General features: G+C 50.0%; 1 protein-coding gene across 1 annotated transcript; it reads left to right on the top strand.

Annotated features, from left to right (window-relative positions):
* Positions 1-4632: 4632 nt before the first annotated feature.
* On the top strand, positions 4633-16705 carry KT2 (potassium transporter 2). Its single transcript, XM_048714808.2, has 10 exons — positions 4633-4900; positions 5023-5114; positions 5219-5453; positions 5531-5776; positions 5888-5941; positions 6951-7211; positions 7326-7378; positions 7463-7586; positions 15109-15363; positions 15469-16705. Exons 2-10 carry the CDS (start codon positions 5076-5078, stop codon positions 16542-16544), a joined length of 2343 nt encoding a protein of 780 aa, XP_048570765.1. The 5' UTR covers positions 4633-4900; positions 5023-5075; the 3' UTR covers positions 16545-16705.
* Positions 16706-19977: the final 3272 nt, after the last annotated feature.

Genomic DNA, 19977 nt, shown 5'->3' with positions numbered 1-19977 from the left:
ATTACCACTGTCCACCTGATGTTCCAGTGTTGTAAGGGAAGTTTCCTTCTTCCCCGAATCATTTTCTGCATGCAGTTTACTGTCACGCCGTTTGCTCATGCAGTCGACGCCGAGGGAAGGGACCGTCGCGTGCATGTGCTGCATATAGTAGCAGACGGCGGAGGGAGGAGCCTTATGTTGGGGCTCACTGACGGCGTCGCAGTCGAAGCCCGAAACAACGGACCGCGCCGGCGGCCATTTGTAGGAGCCCGCCGACGCCGTGGTAGCCGAGGCCGGAAGCGGCGAGACGGACCGCGCCGGTGGCCGAGCGTAGGAGCTCGCCGACGGCGTCGCAGACGAGGCCTGAGGCAATGGCGAGGCCGCGCATGTGGCCGAGTGCAGGAGCTTCGAGCTTGTCGCCCGCGCCGTAATCAGGGAAGGAAGCGACAGGACGAACGGTGCTAGTGGCCGAGCGCGGGAGCTCACCAACAGCGTCGTAGACGAGGCCGGTCACGATGCGAATCGCGCCGGTGGCTGAGCGTAGCAGCTCGTTGACCAGGCCAGAGACAACGACGAGGCGGACCATGCCGTTTGCTATTTTTGTGGTCACCATTGATGATGGTCCTCGTGAAATTTTTCTGAGGATAGATGAATGTAAAATCCATTTGCATCATGGATCGATAGACGCTATGCTCCAAGGTGGGCGCCAACTGTCGTGGGAATGATTCTGACAATAATAAGGTATAGGGTAACGAAGCATGATCTATCGAGATGCATATGGATGACACGGTGGTTTAGCGAGTTCGGGCCTCTCATAGTGGAGATAACAACCCTACGTCTCGTGCTCCGGAGAGGCTTTGTTATATCTGAGTATGTATCCGGAGATTACAATGTGTGTTTGAGAGAGAGAGGGGGGAGCGGATCTCCATGCCTGAGCTATGTCCTGAGATGAGAGAGAGGTGGAAAAAAGAGCCCCTACTCTAGTGGTGGGGTAGCTTATATAGAGTGCGCCATCCCCACACCTCCTATATTACAAAGTGGGGCATGAATGCCATAAAGCCAGCCCACTATCAAGCCTTCACTATGAGAATGATGTCGACTGCTTTGCTGTCTGCTGGTCTTCGTATATCTGAGTGAGTCGTACGGTCGAGTGGTGAACTGTCATCCGAGTGGATGGTATGTTGCTTGGTCGAGTGGATAGTATGCTGCTTGTCCGAGTGGATAGTATGTCTCTATGAAATTTACCTGGACCCACATGTTGTGTGGACCTCATGCTTCATGATATTTCGACCCTTCGTGGGCCTACCTGTTATGTGTATCCCCAACACCCACCGTAACCGGGAACTCCCCGATATTTTCCTCGCCCTCGCTTCTACCACGATTTTATCCTTCATGGACGGCCCAAAGAATGTCATGCAGGTGCGTCTCCGGCCCGCTCAGGACGAAAAACTCATTTTCTGTCATGATTTTTTGTCATAGAAATAGAAACTCACCACCTCTATAATGATACCGGGTTTTATCATCATTATCGTCATAGAAGTGTCATAAGCATGACAGAATTTTTTTCGCTCAGCCCAAAATGTCATGGATATGTCTTTTTTAGTGACTTTTGCCCTCAGAAATCTCAGTGGATAATAACACACAAATTTGGAGGGCCAAAATTCCACTAAAAGTAAAATTTTGATGTCATGTCTTCGATGAGGTATTGTACTCACCAAAGACAACCTTGCTCGTCGAAATGGCAAGAAAGTAAGAAGTGTGGTTTTTGTACTCACCATGAGACAATAAAAAACACCTCTTCTTTCAAACAGCGGCCAATTTGCATCCACCCATAAGTGTTGCTAGCATCTATGGTCCCTGGCTGGATGGAATTCAAATAGGGTTTAGAACCCTAATAAGGGTAGGAGCGTCTGCCTTATTATGGTCACTTTGGCTATATAGAAGTGGTTGTGTTTTAATAGCAAAAACTTTGCTCCTTTGTGGGTCATTTTACGCTCTAGGCACTAGCTTCATATTAGGTCTATGTTGCACCGTATGGAGTACCGACCGTTATTTAAGGTGGTGTGTATCTGGTTGAAGTGGGTGGCCAGAGAGATTTTTTACCCAATGCAGATGACAACATAATCTTCGGATCGGTTCACCGCCTCCTACGACTTTGACATAGGCATAGTGTCGATCTTCTATGGTTTTACTGATGCCGTTATGTCATTTTTATTTTTTTTAATCACACTGCCGAGTATATATGGTGTTTGACACAAGTTCCTGACATAGCCGATCTCGAACATCCATGCGGCGCTCCTCCTCGACGCGTTCTGGGTACAGGTGGCGGAGCTCCACCATGTACGCCGTCGCGCGCTGGGTATAGGGGCCGGACACAAAACGAACAAGATGGGTCCAGACCATCGCGCGCCGGACTATCTGGTTTGTCTGTGTTGCCCCAAACGGACGAGACTGGATGAGAGGGGTCGCGCGCTGGAGTTGGCCTAAGATAGGGGTTGGACTCGTGTTTTCCGGCGTTGAAGCCTGGCCACTCCTCACTGTCGGCTGATGAAACCAAATCAAAAGTAAACAATATAGGTGGGCGTGCTCTACTCCAGACATGGCACCTCCCTTGGTATCTGCCCCAACTTTTTCCCGGCCCGCACACCGCGTCACGACCACACAGAGAGCAGACGACTCCCTTAAGAATTATCACCGGCTGCCTCTGCCGCTAATGTTTCAAATGCCCTGTGGCACGCAGCCAACTGTTGCGGACATGTCGCTGGTAGTAAGCACTCCCTCTGTTTCATAATATAAGAGTGTTTTTGATACTAGTGTAGTGTCAAAAACACTCTTATATTATGGGACAGAGGGAGTACTAGAGTAGGAGGAGGAGCACAATGCCCATTGTGAATAGGATGGCTACTAGCAGCCGGCCGCAGATGATGTTCATCTGGAGACTGGAGCGTATGCATTGCGACGCCCACGAGAGGATATACTAGCCTGGTCACAGGTAGTTCATCTCTTCTTATCTGCCCGGAATTTATTGGTCTTGGTCGAGATCTAAAATAATTCACTGGCAGTGACTTGGGGTTTAAATGCTTGGGTGGTTGGGTTTCTTTGCAAGTCTTTGCCTGTCCTGAACCGCTCCTTAATTTCCTGCTTTATTTCTTCATCCACGTAGGCTTGAACGCGTTTCGCTTCTCTGCGCCCGTTATAAATACGTACTGACTCCGCCGGTAAGTATTTCATAGCAGTAGCAATAATAAATAAATAAGGAAAGAAGGAAACGCATTTTGTTCATTTGGAAGGAAGTGGACCTGAGTGTGGTTCCTTTTGCTAGTGGTACAGTATCTAGTTAGTTTCTTTGAGCAAAAAAGATTTGAGATCGTCGGTCATGGTTGATGAGCAAGAAAGGGAAGATTGCATTTTGCACTAGCGTGTTTTGTTGGTTAGCAATAGCAGCATCGGTTCCTTGTGGATGCCTCCCCGAGAAGCGGACAGGAATCCCGGACCCGGAGCGACAACTACAACTACAATTACTCCTCTATGTAGTAGTAGTAGCTCGGATTAGGACAGCGATAACCATCGCTAATTCTAATTCCCTTCTTCTCACATTAATCCGTGACAAGGCGTTCCTTCTCAGCAACAGACCACACGGAAGAATTCCAACTTGCTTTGGTTTCTCCAAAGAAGGATTATGGACAAATTTCATGTTTTGATCTTTTTTGAAACCTATTTAAGATTTGATTCTAGTTTAATTTTTTTCAAGATCTGACCATTTTGCTACCGCCAAGATCCCTGGCGGTAGGGTATAACAGCCTACCGCCAAGGTCCCTGGCGGTAGGGTTGCATGCCTTACTGTCAAAAACCTCATAAGTATTGACCACAGTGCGTGCTCGTGTCTACCGTCAAGCACCTTGGCGGTAGGATTGTGCGGGCTACCGCCAACCCGGTTGGCGATAGCGATGTTTCCTACCGCCAAAGCCCCTGGCGGTAGGCTGTTAGACCTTACCGCCATGGACTCTGGCAGTAGCAAGATGATCAGATCTTGAAATTTTTTTAAATTAAGATCAAATCTTGAATTTTTTTTAAATTAAGATCAAATCTTAAATAGGTTTTAAAAAAGGTTAAAACATAAAAATTTGCGGGATTCTGACACCGGTGCTCATCTACATCTACACGGGGACAGGGGCCGGGGCTGGCTTTCCAATCCATGGCCCTGCTGCACCTGCTCCACAGTAAAGTGGGGAGGGGAGGGGAGAGGGAGGGCGACCGCATGCATTTGTCCCTCCCTCGCGGGCTCTCTCTCATCTAGTAGCTCCTCGGAGATTTTGGATTGCTTCGTTGGTGGCCACACACGCACACAGCACACCCTTCTTCCTTGGCGCATCTTCATCCATGGATTGGATTCGCGTAGATAGATAGATATTCCCTTCGTTCTAAATTAGTTGACTTGAATTTATCTAAATATAAATATATCTATACCTATTTAGTGTCTAGATACATTCTAAATATGAGTCAAGTAATTTGAAACGGAGGGAGTAGAATAGTAGATGTGACCTTAAGAGTGAGTAGTAGTATTTTATTTTTGGCCTCCCTCATTTCCCTCCGGTTTCGTTGCCCTTCTTTGGCTCTTGGTTGTGTTGTTGGTAGGGAGTGTAGAGTATTGAATGGGAGTGGTGTTGGGTCTCCCAGAACACGAGGGCGGACGTGGCCCTCCTATTTTCCCATCTCGGTACGGTAACCCCTCCCCGGACCGGAGGGTGGCTCCACCATCTTTTTCACCGTGGCAGGCATGTGCCTTTCGCTTTTTCTGGTCGGCTCGGCTAGCTGCCCAGCCCTATCCCCCCTTTCCTTCCATCATTCCTCCCGTTCAGTCTTCAGCTCGGCTCGCTCAATCCTTGCACTCTTCTGCTCTTCTACTTTGTTTTGTTTTCAGGTACTAGTATCCATTGTATTTTTCTTCCTTTGCATCTTGCATTTTTGGGCAAGCAGATTTGTCTGGATTTATTTTGGTAACGCCAGTGTGTGTAAGATTTAGCTTTTGCCTGTTTCTTGCAGCACAAAATCAGTAAAAGCCGATTGTTATGTGTGATTGATTGATTTCTGGAGCAATGGATCTTGAGTTCGGGAGGGGCATGAGATCCCCGCAGGTTCCTCTCTCTCTCTCTCTCTCTCTCTCTCTCTCTCTCAAACCGCTGAGTAATCTAGGGAGCAACCTCTTCTCTTGTTTTTCTTGATGCACCTGCACTTGCAGAGGGACTCATGGAAGACCACCATGCTGCTGGCATACCAGAGCCTCGGGGTGGTGTACGGGGACCTCAGCATCTCCCCTCTCTACGTCTTCAAGAGCACCTTCGCCGAGGACATCCAGCACTCGGACACCAACGAGGAGATCTTCGGCGTCCTCTCCTTCGTCTTCTGGACGCTCACCCTCATCCCTCTCATCAAGTACGTCTCCATTGTCCTCCGAGCCCACGACAATGGCGAGGGTACGCTCCGCCCACCGACAGCTCCTCTTCTTCTTCAGGACCTCCACATGTTCCAACAAGTGTTTCTTGTTCTGCAGGAGGGACGTTCGCCCTCTACTCGCTGATTTGCCGGCACGCCAATGTGAGCCTCCTGCCCAACAGGCAGATTGCGGACGAGGAGCTCTCCACCTACAAGCTGGAGCGCAACGCTGAGACCGTGGACAAGACCAGCGTCAAGGTGTGGCTGGAGAAGCACAAGAACCTGCACACCGCCCTCCTCATCATGGTTCTCATTGGCACCTGCATGGTCATTGGGGACGGTGTCCTCACGCCGGCTATATCTGGTTAGTTTGCCTTGCCACCCCCAGCCGCCCTTTCTTTGCCTGTTTTCAATCAATCAATAGACTAATGATGACTGGTTGCTAACTTTGGATTTCGTCTGTCATCCATGGCAGTGTTCTCAGCTGTGTCAGGCCTTGAGTTCTCCTTGTCCAAAGATCACCATGAATGTGAGCCTTCCTCTTAAATTATTCGTTTCGTTTTCAGTAATCTTTGGAAGCGATTTAAAGAAAGTTAAGATTAAGAACATACTCCTACATACTTGTTCGGGAAAGAAGATAGATACTGGTCAAAACTCCAGTCAACCAGTCAAGACTACTTTTTTTTGTTTGGAACAGGACCAGTTATGACTACTACTTGCATGGAAAGGTCATTCAATACTATGCTCGTTGACTTTGATTTGTGGTCTTTCGGGTTGGACATATTCCAAGAGTATCCCTGGCATACCCCCCTTTTATGCAGGGCTGTTTAAAGACGAAACAAAAAGGGGATAATGGGTGCCCTCGGCATCCGATATCGATGTTTGACAAGTATCAGCGAGACATTCAGGATCTTAGTTCTATCAGTATAGCAAGATATTCATATCCTGCTAACGTTTCACCAGTCACCATATATTAGGTAAAAAAAATGAAAATGTCTCATCAGGAACATTGATAATGATGACTAGCAACTAGACCAGAGGAAAATCAATCACTGAATCACATGCTTTATTATTCCTTTGCATAATTACATTTCTACGATACTACAAAATGAAAAGTCTGTGTGTGTGTGTTGGTGTTGGCTGTGTGCATCGTAGCTATGCAGAGGCCGGGTGTGTCTCATTGTGTTTGTATTCTCTTGATGCTTCATTTTGAGTCAATAAAATCCACCCTTTATAGAAAAAACAAATGAAAAGTCTGTATATTTTCACTTCATGGTCATATGCTTTGGATCTTTACTCGAGAATGTACACAACGTCATGTACACCATTTTGTTCAGAACACGAGAGTGATTACAAAAAAAAAACCTATCGGCGCTACAATATACTTGTAAATGGTCTTGCCATGATATTTTCCCTTTCAAACCTCTGTGTTTTTTAGATAATGGAAGAACAACTCTCTCGGCCTCAGCACTCAAGGACGCACATAGCCATTTCAAACCTCTTTGTTGGCTCTGATGATTGATCTCTTTTACATGCAGATGCCGTCATTCCAATAACATGCGTCATATTAGCATTTCTGTTTGCCCTCCAGCATTTTGGTACACATCGAGTTGGATTTATCTTTGCCCCGATAGTTCTAGCCTGGCTACTCTGCATGAGTGCTCTTGGCCTTTACAATATCATACATTGGAATCCTCATGTCTATCAAGCTCTGAATCCCTATTACATGTTCAAGTTCCTAAAGAAGACTAGGAAATATGGCTGGATGTCACTCGGTGGAATTTTGCTCTGCATGACAGGTATATTATGTGCAATGGAGCTATGGATATTAACATGATTCAGTTGTTCCTTTCTCGCGTTCGTATTGAATACAATAAGCAGAAGTTAACTACCTAGCTTGCCTGACGGTGCAGGATCTGAAGCAATGTTCGCCGATCTTGGACACTTCTCATACAGCGCAATCCAGGTAAACTGTTGATGCTGCATGTGAATTCGAACATTACATTTCATATATTAGTTTTAATGTACTGATCATTTAGTTTTATCACAGCTTGCTTTCACTTCTTTGGTTTACCCCACGTTGATTCTGGCATACATGGGTCAGGCAGCTTACTTATCAAAACATCATGACTTTTACTCAAACTCTCAAGTTGGATTTTACATTGCGGTTCCAGGTATGTACTGACGTTGCAGCTCATCTATTTTTAGGAAAAACCCTGATACGTACAACTTGAACATCAGACAATATTATTATTTTCCCGCAAAAAAAGACTATTATTCTTGTGAACAAAATTAAATCATATCGTATCACTGTACTCTTACATATATAATATATAAAAAGTTGTCTAATTCTTAGTTTGCTTTAATTAAATTGAAATTTAGTCTTGTTATATATCCAATGCTGATTTCACTCCCATAACTTTCTATAATGATCTGTAATCTTCTTCTCCAAATACCATTTGTTCAATCAAGAAAATCTTGATCTGTATTAGTCCAATCTTTTCCTTACCCCCTTGGGTATTTCGGAAGAAGACAATATGAACATCAGTAGGCTCGTAAAACATGTTGATGAGAACAAGCCTTGCCCCATAAGAAATTAACTTACCCATCTAACAGCCGAGCTTCATCTCGAAGCGATCTTCGATATACTTTCACTCCTTAGAGCATCTCCAACAGATGATGCAAATTTTTTTTTAGAGAAGGTCAGATGATGCAAATTTGGAGATGTAAAACTAGGAGATGTACAATTTACATCACCAAAAAGTGCATTTTACATCTCCAAAAAAGAGGCAACTCCAACAGATGATGTATATTGGAGATGTAAAAGTGCAACTCCAATAGATGATGCAAAGTGGAGATGTAAAACCGGCCGACGGCCGCGCGGCTGCTGTACAGCCACTGTACAGCCGCAACGTTGATGAATAGAGTCCCTTGATTGATAGTGGCCGCTAGTGTTGCGCTCATTGAAGTACTCCTTGATGCGTTGCCAATACGTGTTCGCGACTTGCTCGGTCCCAACGGATGCATCAAGAGAGACTTTTTTCCACGCGATGCAAATGAACACATCTTCGGCGTTGGTATAATTTCTGGTTCTTTCCTTCATAACGAAGCCCTCTTCGTCCATGTTGAGATTATCATCTTGAGTATCATATTCTTGTGATGCATAATCTTGAGAGAAATAATCATCATTTGACACATTTGTTGCGCGCATGAAAGCTTCATCATCAAGACTACAAATGGACGTACACGTAATCAACCTCACATTCTATTCGTATCGGAAATTGAAAGAACAAACAAGAGGAAATCGGATTTTTTGTTTACCTTTGTGACATTTCGTCGAACACGTTGGATGCGGTGTCCGTGGGCTTGACCATGTCTTCCTGCATGGCCGCCGGCGGCGGCGGCGGTGGAGGTGGAGTAGGGGTTCCTTCACCGGATGCGGACGCCACGGCCGGCGGCGGCAGCGAATCGGCTGACGCAGCCGCGGCCGCCTTCGATTTTTTGGCCACTTGAGATGGTTCGTCGCCTGGTTGCTCCCTGCCGGCCGCTTCATACCTCCACCGCGGGGATTGGCGGCCTGCTGCTCCTTCGCCGGCAGTGCAGCCGCGACGGCAACCGGCCGGGGAGGGCAAAACCGGGGCGGCGGCATGGAGGCAGAGGCGGGATTGAGGATGGTGGTCGCGGTGGGGTGGGCGGCTGTGGCGGAGGAGGCGACGGGGTCGTCAGAGTCGGCCATGGCCTGGGCGGCGGTCGGCGGGCGGAAAATGAAAGCAGTTACGCAGTTGGCGCGCGGCTGCCAGTTTTACATCTTCTGGAGGTGGAGATGCAAATGTATTTTTGCATCTACATCATCTGTTGGAGGTGGGTTTTTGGGCCTCGGAGATGTATAAGTTAGTTATATTTGCATCTACATCATCTATCGGAGATGCTCTAATTCGGGAGCTTCCAATAGTGCATGGGGATCCCACGGTACCGTAGCGGAAGGAGCCAAAATCACAACCAAAGAACTGCTTATATTGATACTCCTCTTTGGCTTCTCCAAGCTAAAGAGTTCACTCTTATGGAAGTTTATCTTGAGACCTGAAAGCTGCTCAAACAAACACAGAATTAACTTCATATTCTTAGCCTTCTCCATGTCATGCTCCACGAAGATGATAGTGTCATCCGCACACTGCAATTTGGATACCCCATCAACAAGGTGCAGGATGAGCCCCCCCACTGGATTAGCCTCTTTAGCCCGTGCAGTGAGAACGGCCAACAGATCCGCAACAATGCTAAAGAGAATGTGAGACAAGGGGTCCCCTTGTCACAATCCCTTTCTTGATTTGAAATAATGACCCATGTCATCATTAAGAAAAAGGGTTTCCCCCCGCTTTGTATTACAAAGCAACCATCCGATACAACCAACGATAGGGGCTGGGGCGGAAGCAGCACAATCACGCCCAAAAGAAATGAAAGAGAAAAAGAAAAGAAACAAATGCCGATAACGGCGGCTCGACAAAAACGACGAAGCCTCGTGACCGTTGCGTCCACCGGAGATCGCCCACCAAGCTCCGAGACTCCGAAGCGCCGGTACCAATCAACACCTCCAAGAAGCAACGCGACGATGACGACGCTGCTGCCAAGGGTTTCCCCCGATACGGCGAGGAGAGAGGAAGGGTAGCCCCAACGCCCTCCAGGAAGGTCCGGCGGCACCCTCAGGCGCCACTGCGTCGGTGTCGGCCAAGCCAACAGGGATTTCTCCCGATCCCAGCCTCTACCTTAGGCACTTCGGAGCTCGCCACCAAACCGACCACCACCCAGCGCCAACACGGACACGAAGCTTCCCACGCTGTCTCACCACGGCACCGCGAAGATGGTCTGCACAACGAAGAAGAGGAGCCGGGACTAGTGCAGCGGCACCGTCGGCATACGGGAGGGCCCCACCTCCACCGTCCATGACGGTAGCCGACTGGACGCCATAGCAGGAGCCTACCGGGCCTGTGGCCCCACAGGCCCGGACAGCTCCCGCCTCCGCGCAACAGCTGGCACGCCGTCGGCGTCGCTGTCCCAGTCCAAGCCGCTCCCCTGCCTTCCCATACAGAGGGCGTCGCGGTGCGTCGGAGCCGACCCGCAAGGACCCATAAGGGACCCTACGGGCCCAGATCTGAGCCGGGGACACGCCACTGGCTGACCAGCACCACCGGACCGCCCCGCCACCAAGAAGCGGCACCACCACGGCGAGCGCTGCCGGCCTCCGCACCAGGACGCTGGACCGCCACGGCTGAGCATCATCGTCGCCTCCCCCCACCCCGGGAAGGAGTTCGCGGGGGTAAGGGACGGCCCGCCGCCGCCGACACCACCCGGCCGATCCGGGGGCGACCGCTGGCGGCGGCGGGGGGAAGGGACGGAGGGGGGCGGACGAGGCGGAAGGGGGTCGCGCGCCGCCCCGGCCGCCTCCCGGGGAGGCGGCGGGACGGGGAGAAGGGAAGAGAGGGGGGGTGTTAGAGTTGTGTCGAATATAGTGTACAAGGTAGGTTACAGTTGGACTTTGAGTTGTATTGTGTTTAGATAGGATATGTAGTCGTGTCCAAGTAGTACACTTGTATCCTAGGCCTATCATATATAGCGGGGCTAGACACACGATGTAACCTATGCCAACATAATAGCACATGCGCGCAAGGGGGAGCCGGCGGCGTGTGCCGGCGCCCGGGTGGCCGGTGTGCGGTATTGTGACGGTGTCACGCGGAGGAGCGCCCATAGTCAGGCCCCGGGAATGTAGCCATATCGGTGAACCTCGTTAACAAATCTCGGTGTCGTGCTCGTGTGATTGCTTGGTCTTGGGATGATCAACGATATTGCCTCGGATTTATTCTAACAAGTGGTATCAGAGCTAGGTTATTCAAAGGTCGTGGAATGTTGATCTAACGGATGAAGAAGCAATCGCGTGGTTGGATGCCTAGGCGGTGGTGAGTTGCAGCAGCAGGTCGTGAGATCGGCGACTCGGCGAGATGCGGCGGCGTGTCGCGCGCGGACAGACAGGCAGCAGGTCGGGACGCTAGCTGCGAGGCGCGTGCGTGGGCTGCGGCCGAGGAGAAGCCGTACTGCAGGCCGGCAGGCAAGTCACGGGCCATGCGGCAGCTGGTGAGGCACGCAAGACCAGAGTCGCGTACAGCTAGGTATCGATCGAGATTTGTTTAGAGACCAAAAGGAGGACCGAGTCCTCGTGTGACACAGCGAGGCAAGAGACAGATCGTTTCGGCGGAAGGGAAAATCCATTGACACGTGATTCACATCCATCGGGAATTAGCAAAGAGGCATTGGCAAGGCAAAAGCAATTAGCGTCAGGAGTGAAAGCCAAGACAGGAGCTGCTCATGTGAAGACCAAGTTGATTGGTTTTGCTAGTAGCGTCGCGTGGAAAGCTCGGATAGTTTTTTCACAGAGTCAGCTGTACAAAGAACCAGGACGTTAACGGGTTCCGGGTTTGAGGTGAAAAAGTTCGTGGAACTAAAAACCTTGGGTTATGGTAGACAAAGGTGAAAGATTTGTTGGCACAACAGTGATGCTTGAAGGCATTGCAGGAAGTCATGTCAGCTAAGATGGAATTATCAGGTGATGGATGGAGACTCGCAGAAGACAATTTGTGAGTCTCGAGTGTGTCATGCAGTCGAACGAGTTCGCTGGGTCGGACTAGGCAGTCTGACGGATCGACGCAAGTCGGTTGGTACAGAAGACGGTGGTGGAATCGGCGACGACGACATAGGGGCGTGATGCTGATGATGACCGACTTCTGGGCGTGGAAATACGTGGCACAAGCCCGAGGCTTGTGCGGCTTCGACAAGACTATAGCGCGGGGTTGATTGAAGATGGTGCACACGGAGCTTGAAGTTGACGGGGCACGAGGGTGGACTGATCATCTACCATGGAGTCATGTTGAAGGTGGAGCTGGATTGAGGGGCTACGGTGTAAGGATCCAGAGAATCGAAGCCTATTTCAGCTGGGGGAAAAGTGAGGGACACGTAATTCGGACTGGAGCCCAGTGGTCTGATGAAAGCGTGAAACTCGTCATCGATCGGTGATGATTGGTGGTACTCTGCAGTGGGGGTTGAGTGGTGTGGGTTTGTTACCCTTGAGACTCGACCGGGACAGCGGAGGCTCGACGCGGTAATAGCGGCGAGGCGTGCGGTACGCACGGGACATGGAGACGGGCCAGGGCTCTGGTGGTCATACATGTGGTGAGACAACTGCGAATCTGACTCGGGATGACTAAAAGCAACAGTGAAATTTCTTCAAGTTTCAGACAGGCGATCAAGAAAGGAGCGGAGATGTTTAGTTCAGGTAACTCTTATATATGTCACCCAATATGTGAGTTGTTCATTTTCACGTAGGTCAGTGGTCAGTGTGTGATGTCGTGGATGGATACTCTGGAAGTTGGAGCGCAAACTAGAGTAACAAGGAACTTAATTTTGCTCGAGTGTTGACAGTGGTCAAGAAAAGAAGGGACTACAAGTTGCAGGTGGAGTCACATGGAGTCTTTGGAGTAGCAGCGGTGCTCATGGGATAAACTCAAGTCCAATGTACATGGAAGTTTGACGCATGGACAAATTCAAAGTGGTGGAGAATATTCGCCAAGGTGGAGTTTGTTAGAGTTGTGTCGAATATAGTGTACAAGGTAGGTTACAGTTGTACTTTGAGTTGTATTGTGTTTAGATAGGATATGTAGTCGTGTCCAAGTAGGACACTTGTATCCTAGGCCTCTCATATATAGCGGGGCTAGACACACGATGTAACCTATGCCAACATAATAGCACAGGCGCGCAAGGGGGAGCCGGCGCCCGGGTGGCCGGTGTGCGGTATTGTGACGGTGTCACGGGGAGGAGCGCCCATAGTCAGGCCCCGGGGATGTAGCCATATCGGTGAACCTCGTTAACAAATCTCGGTGTCGTGCTCGTGTGATTGCTTGGTCTTCGGATGATCAACGATATTGCCTCGGATTTATTCTAACAAGGGGCGGGGAGCCCGCGCTGGGCGGGCGGCGGCGGCGGGAGCGGGAGCAGGGCCCCATGTCATCATTCACCTTAACACCAACGCTACCATCCTAGACAAAAGAGTCAATCCATTGGCACCATTTTCATGGCCTTCATCCACATGACTTGTTGCGGCCATTTGACCTTGTCATAAGCTTTTTTGAAATCCACCTTGAAGATGACCACCATTGAGTTTCTTCGAGTCCAACTCGTGTAGATGACCCCACGCCTCGCCTTGCGCTACATCCAAAGCTCGCGTCCGGCGACGCCCGATGCCTCCCTCCAGCGGCAGGTGTAACCCCATCCCCCTTCTGTGGTGGAGGCTTCGACCAATGACGTGACTTCCTCACTCCGGTTCCTGTTCCAATGGCTATGGGATTGCTCGAACTCAGGCCATGACGAAATCCCTGCTTGGCTTGCTGATGCTGGCAGCGACGACACTCGCGGGTGTTGTTTCCCTTCTTGGAGGCGCTGCCATGGCCCTTATTTGCGCCCCTCTTCGAAGTTAGGGGAAACCCTAGGTCCGGATCTTCAGATCGGATGGTGACGGCGTCAACACATCGTTCTCCTTCATGAAGGTGCCATCTTGATCGCTCGCGGTGTCCCCGTGGATGAACGTCTTATTTGTTTCGGCTTGCTTCTCTAGTTTGGGGCTTGGTGGTTTAGATGTGTTATTTTCTCTGTTTGGGCTGACCATCCCCTATCTCTCTGCACTGGGCACCATGTTCACACCTTCTTGCATTCGTGTCATGTGGTGTATCCTCCCCTGTACTTATTTTCTTTCCTTCTATCAGTGCAAAGGTACACAAGATGTGTGTATTCGCGAAAAAGATAAAATATTGGAAGGCTAAATATAGGTTTTCAAGATATTTAACCATGTGAAATCCCTCAATTTGAAATAGATAAAAATCTATATAATTTATTAAATCTGCATTTTATTTAGAATTTGATGGTTTGAACCGTTCTAACCCTTGTAGTTTTTTTGGGATGAGTTCATATGAATATAGATATGAAGGCCATGCCAAAATCTTAGGCCTCTTTTGGTTCATAGGATAGGATTATCGTAGGAATAGAAATCTTGTAGGAAATGAGATGACATGTATCTCAAATCCTATGAGTAGGAATAGGAAACAAGATGTCATTTGGTTGACACCAAAGGAATTTTTCCATCGAGTCTAGGCTGATTTTTATTTTCCTATAAAATGTGGAGGATAGGAACCAATCCTATGTAGGAATAGGAATCCATTCCTATGAACCAAAGGGCTCTAAAGGAAAAAAATCCTATAAGAATCCTATCCTCTAGAATTCCTATGAAATTCCTCCAAACCAAAGGAGGCCTTAGGGTTGAGAAGGGCATTTTGAACAATTGCTAGATTTTTTTGGGTTTTATCCTTTTAAGAAAAACATGATGGTTGGATTAATCCTCATTTTCATATTAGAATGAATGAAAAATGATGCTTATGAGATGCTCATGATGCACAATCATTTCCTAATAAAATGTGTTACAACTTGCATGTGTACTCTTTCCTGTCTATCTCGGTGAAGATGTATGCCACAAAACCGATTAGTGCTCTCATAGTAGTTTCTTATTTTGTTGAAATCCATATCTTACTTGTTCAAGAAAGGCAGTAAAAATTATATACCATCTGATGTATATGAACTTATAGTTTTGTTTAATTAAAACTTCAGATAAGGTGAGATGGCCTGTTCTTGTACTGGCTATTCTGGCTTCAGTTGTTGGAAGCCAAGCAATCATCAGCGGAACATTCTCAATAATCAATCAGAGTCAGTCCCTAAGCTGCTTCCCTCGGGTAAAAGTTGTGCACACGTCTGAGAAAATTCATGGGCAGATATACATCCCTGAGATCAACTGGCTACTCATGATCCTCTGCATTGCCGTGACTGTTGGATTCAGAGACACTAAGCACATGGGAAACGCATCCGGTAAGATGAACTAACTAGTCTCGCCAATGCAATCTGATAGGTATTTCTCAGATTGCTTTAAAATGGAATGTCGAGTTGGTTTGTGAATTTGGTGTTGTTGTGCAGGACTAGCAGTGATCACTGTGATGCTGGTTACCACATTCCTGACATCCCTTGTGATCATGGTGTGCTGGCACAAGCCACCCCTGCTGGCCCTGGGCTTCCTCCTCTTCTTCGGCTCCGTGGAGGCGCTCTACTTCTCGGCGTCGCTCATCAAGTTCCTGGAGGGCGCATGGCTCCCGATACTCCTGGCCCTCATCCTCATGGCCGTCATGCTGGTGTGGCACATCACCACCATCAAGAAGTACGAGTTCGACCTGCAGAACAAGGTGACCCTGGAGTGGCTTCTGGCCCTGGGTGACAAGCTGGGCATGGTCCGTGTGCCGGGCATTGGTCTCGTCTACACCGACCTCACGTCGGGCGTCCCTGCCAACTTCTCCCGCTTCGTCACCAACCTACCGGCGTTCCATAAGGTCCTGGTCTTCGTGTGCGTCAAGTCGGTGCCGGTGCCGTACGTGTTCCCCGCCGAGCGCTACCTCGTCGGCAGAGTGGGTCCGCCGGGCCACCGGTCGTACCGGTGCATCGTGCGGTACGGCTACCGTGATGTTCACCAGGACGTGGACTCGTTCGAGACGGAGCTCATCGAGAGCCTGGCCATGTTCATCAAGCTCAACGCCTCCTACCGGTGCAGCGAGGTGAGCCAGAGCGAGCAGCTGGAGGAGTGGGAGCCGGGGCTGACCGTCATCGGAAGCAACACGCTCCGGGATCACGCGAGCTACGACTTGCAGGACAGTGTCCAGCACTCGGCCGCGTCCGTCGAGGTCGCCGACAGCCCCGGCGGCACGGGCTTGGAGTCCAACTCGTCCAAGCAGGTGAGGTTCTTCATAGATAGCCTGGTGGTGAGCCCCGAGGCGGACAAGCAGGTGGCGGAGGAGCTGGAGGCGCTGGCGGCGGCGAGGGAGGCCGGCACTGCCTTCATCTTGGGGCACTCGCACGTGCAGTGCAAGCCTGGCTCGTCGGTGGTGAAGAAGCTCACGGTGGTCGGCTACAACTTCCTGCGGCGCAACTGCCGTGGCCCAGACGTGGTGCTGCGGGTGCCGCCGGCGTCGCTCCTGGAGGTCGGCATGGTCTATGTTCTATGAACACTACCGCTTCGTTTTTGCATGTGTTTATGATCTCATAAATCTGCCCATGCATCCACCTGCTTGCTGCTCTGTATTGTAGGTAACTAAACTTGTCAGTGATGTTGTAATGCCCCATGGATTATTTTGCATCCGGCTGTATAGTTTACAACTTCAGATTATTGCTCCTGCTGTTCATACGACCCTACGACATGTGTCTGTTTAAGACACATCTAGATGTGACATAATTATGTCATATCTAAGCTGATGTCCACTCTGTTTGTGGTCTATTTTTTATCCTAATTATTTTTATTTTTTGTTGCTGTATTATATATTTGTGGGAGCTTAGATGTGACATTTTTAAAAACATCTATATGTTCTTAAAAACATCTATATGTGGATTAGACAAACCCATGTTGTATTGTGTGTTAGAATAAATCCGAGGCCACCGTCGATCATCCGAGAATCAAGCAATCACACGAGGCACGACACCGAGATTTGTTAAGCAGGTTCACCGATATGGCTACATTTTTGGGGCCTATGGGCGCTTCTTCCAATGACACCGTTACAATACCGTACCCGGTCGCCTTGGACACCGGCACATGCCGCCGGCTTCCCCTGTGTTCTGGTGCTATTATGTTGGCATAGGTTACATTGTTGTCTACCCCGCTATATATGAGAGGCCTAGGATACAAGTGTCCTATTAGGACACGACTTCACATTCTATGTAAACACAATACAACTCCTAGTTCAACTGTAACCTATCTTGTACATTATATTCGACACAACTCTAACAAACTCCACCTTGGTCGCTCCCGCAGGGGCGACTCGGGCGGCGTAACCCTAGCCCACCGCCGGCCCTCTTCCCCACCTCTCCTCTCCCTCGTCGCCACCGAAGGTGGCCGCCGGCTCGCCGCTCGGCCGCCGGTGAAGGTGGCGGCGAGGATCTGGCCGCCCCGTTCTTCCTCAGGGGGCTTTGGATCCGTGGCGGCTGCCTCGACTGGTGGATCGACGCCGGGTCTGCGGTGACCGGTGCTCGTTGATGCTGGCCGTTCTTCCTCGACCGCGGGGGCGGCGAGGCGGCGGCAGGTGGCGATTGTGGTACGGGCGTCTCGGCGGCGCCCGATCCAGATCTGAAGGCCTCCGTCTACTTCAACCAGGGCTGCCTCTGATGGTCCTACTTTGGGCGGCCTTTGTCGTCGGAGTTGTACCAGTTTGGCGGCTGGAGGTGGGAGGTCGCTCCGGAGAAATCCGAGGCCAGCGGTGCTGGCCACGACGGCGGCAACGCCCGAGGGCACCGTACCCTTCTTGTAGGCGCCGTTCAGGTTGCCTCCTTCCCCTCTTCCTTCCACTCAGCTCGTATGCCGGGCGAAAGCCCAAATCCTTGCGGGATCGAGCGACAGCGGCGCTCTGGGTGTCGTCACCCTCTTGGGGGTGTCGTTCGTGGTGAGCTTGGGGTGGATGTGATGCTCTGGTTGCTTGGCGGCGGTTGGTGGCATGGTCGGAGTTCGTCTGGTGGCGGTGCGTTGGCGCTCTGCCGCCTATGTGCTCAGCCTCGGAGTCCTTCTTCCATGGTGCTTGGTCTTCAGCAGCCCTGCCGGACTCGGCGGAGCGGTGCTTCATCCTACTCATTGATGGCGACATATCTCGGCGGCATGGCGCAGTGGAGATTCGGCGTCCGATGTGTGGTGATGGACTCGCGCAGGAGGACGAAGCTGTCTGGTGTCGTGGTGACGTCGATGGCTGAGTGGCCAGACAAGTTAGAAGCCTCGATATTTGCTCTGAAGACGAACCTGTGGAAGATGGCAGCGACGACACACGAGTGCGTCGGACCGGTTTGTACCCCAGACCCGGTATGTGGCTCGGCTGGGGTTTCCGGCTTTTGATGTTAGGCTTAGGTGAGTGGTTTGGGCAGTGACCCAGCTAGCACCCCTTCATCATTTTGATGTTAGGCTTAGATGAGTGGTCTGGGTAGTGGCCCAGCTAGCAAGCCTTCATCATTTGGATAGGAGTAGCGGCAAATGTTTCCAAGATGGCGGATTCAGGCATATTGTTGTAATACTTTGTCAGGTCCCCGAGAATAATCAATAAAGTGGCCGCATGCATCTCCCAGATGCAGAGGCCGGGGGTCATCCTCCTTTTCTAAAAAAAACAAACTCCACCTTGGTGAATATTCTCCACCATCTTGAATTCGTCGATGTGTCAAACTTCCATGTACACTGGACTTGAATTTATCCCATGAGTACCGCTGCTACTCCAAAGACTCCATGTGACTCCACCTGCAACTTATAGTCCCTTTTTTTCTTGACCACAGTCAATACTCGAGCAAAATTAAGTTCCTTATTACTCGAGTTTGTGCTCCCAACTTTCAGAGTATTCGTCCAACACAATCACACACTGGTCACTGACCTGCGTGAAAATGAATAGCTCACATATTGGGTGTCACACATAAGAGTTATCTGAACTCAACATCACCGTTCCTTTCTTGACCGTTTGTCTGAAACTTGTAGGAATTTCACCATTGCTTGTAACCATCCCGAGTCAAATTCACAGTTGTCTCATCACATGTATGACCACCAGAGCCCTGACCCGTCTCCATGTCCCGTGCATACCGCACGCCTCGCAGCTATTATCGCGTCGAGCCTCTGCTGTCCCGGTCGAGTCTCAAGGGCTGCGAACCCACACCACTCAACCCCCACAACAGACTACCACCGATCATCACCGACCGATGACGAGTTTCACGCTTCCGTCAGACCACTGGACTCCAGTCCGAACTACGTGTCCCTCGCTTTCCCCGCTAAATAGGCTTCGACTCTCTGAGCTCTTACGCCGTAGCCCCTCAATCCAGCTCCACCTTCAACATGACTTCATGGTAGATGATCAGTCCACCCTCGCGTCCCGTCGACTTCAAACTCTTATGTGCACCCTCTTGAATCAACCCCACACCATAGCCTTGTCGAAGCCGCACAAGCCCTCGAGGCCCGCGCCACGTGTTTCCATGCCCAGAAGTCGGTCATCATCAGCATCACGCTGCTATGTCGTCGTCGCCAAACCCTCCACCGTCTTCTGTACCGAACGACTCGTGTCGATCCCGTCAGACTGTCCAATCCGACCCAGCCGAACTTGTCCGGCTACAACGACACACTTCAAGGCTCCCAAATCATCTTCCATGAATTTCCATCCATCACGTGATAATTTCATCTTAGCTCACATGACTTCCCGCAACGCCTTCAAGCATCTCTGTTGTGCCCACAATCTTTCAACTGTATCTGTCATAACCCAAGGTTCCAGTTCCGTTGAAATTCTCCACCTCAAACCCGATGCCTGATGGCGTCACGATTCTTCGTATGACTGACCTTGAAATATAACCGAGCTTGTACACGCAATGCCCAAGTACTTCAAGCACGTATACTAGTACTAGCAAATTTAACCAATAAATTGCTTTGGTCTTCAC

Source organism: Triticum urartu, chromosome 4A (assembly GCF_056163025.1).
Source record: "Triticum urartu cultivar PI428250 chromosome 4A, HENAU_Tu73, whole genome shotgun sequence".
NCBI classification, from domain to species: Eukaryota; Viridiplantae; Streptophyta; class Magnoliopsida; order Poales; family Poaceae; genus Triticum; species Triticum urartu.
This window is presented reverse-complemented; position numbering and strand designations above follow the sequence as displayed.

What these genes read in the sequence shown, in the direction of transcription:
- KT2 (XM_048714808.2), top strand. Translation starts at nt 5,076, where the DNA reads ATGGATCTTGAGTTCGGGAGGGGCATGAGATCCCCGCAG. An exon ending in GGGGCATGAGATCCCCGCAG is followed by an intron (nt 5,115 to 5,218) that starts GTTCCTCTCTCT and finishes CTGCACTTGCAG; the next exon opens with AGGGACTCATGGAAGACCAC. An exon ending in GCACATGGGAAACGCATCCG is followed by an intron (nt 15,364 to 15,468) that starts GTAAGATGAACT and finishes GTTGTTGTGCAG; the next exon opens with GACTAGCAGTGATCACTGTG.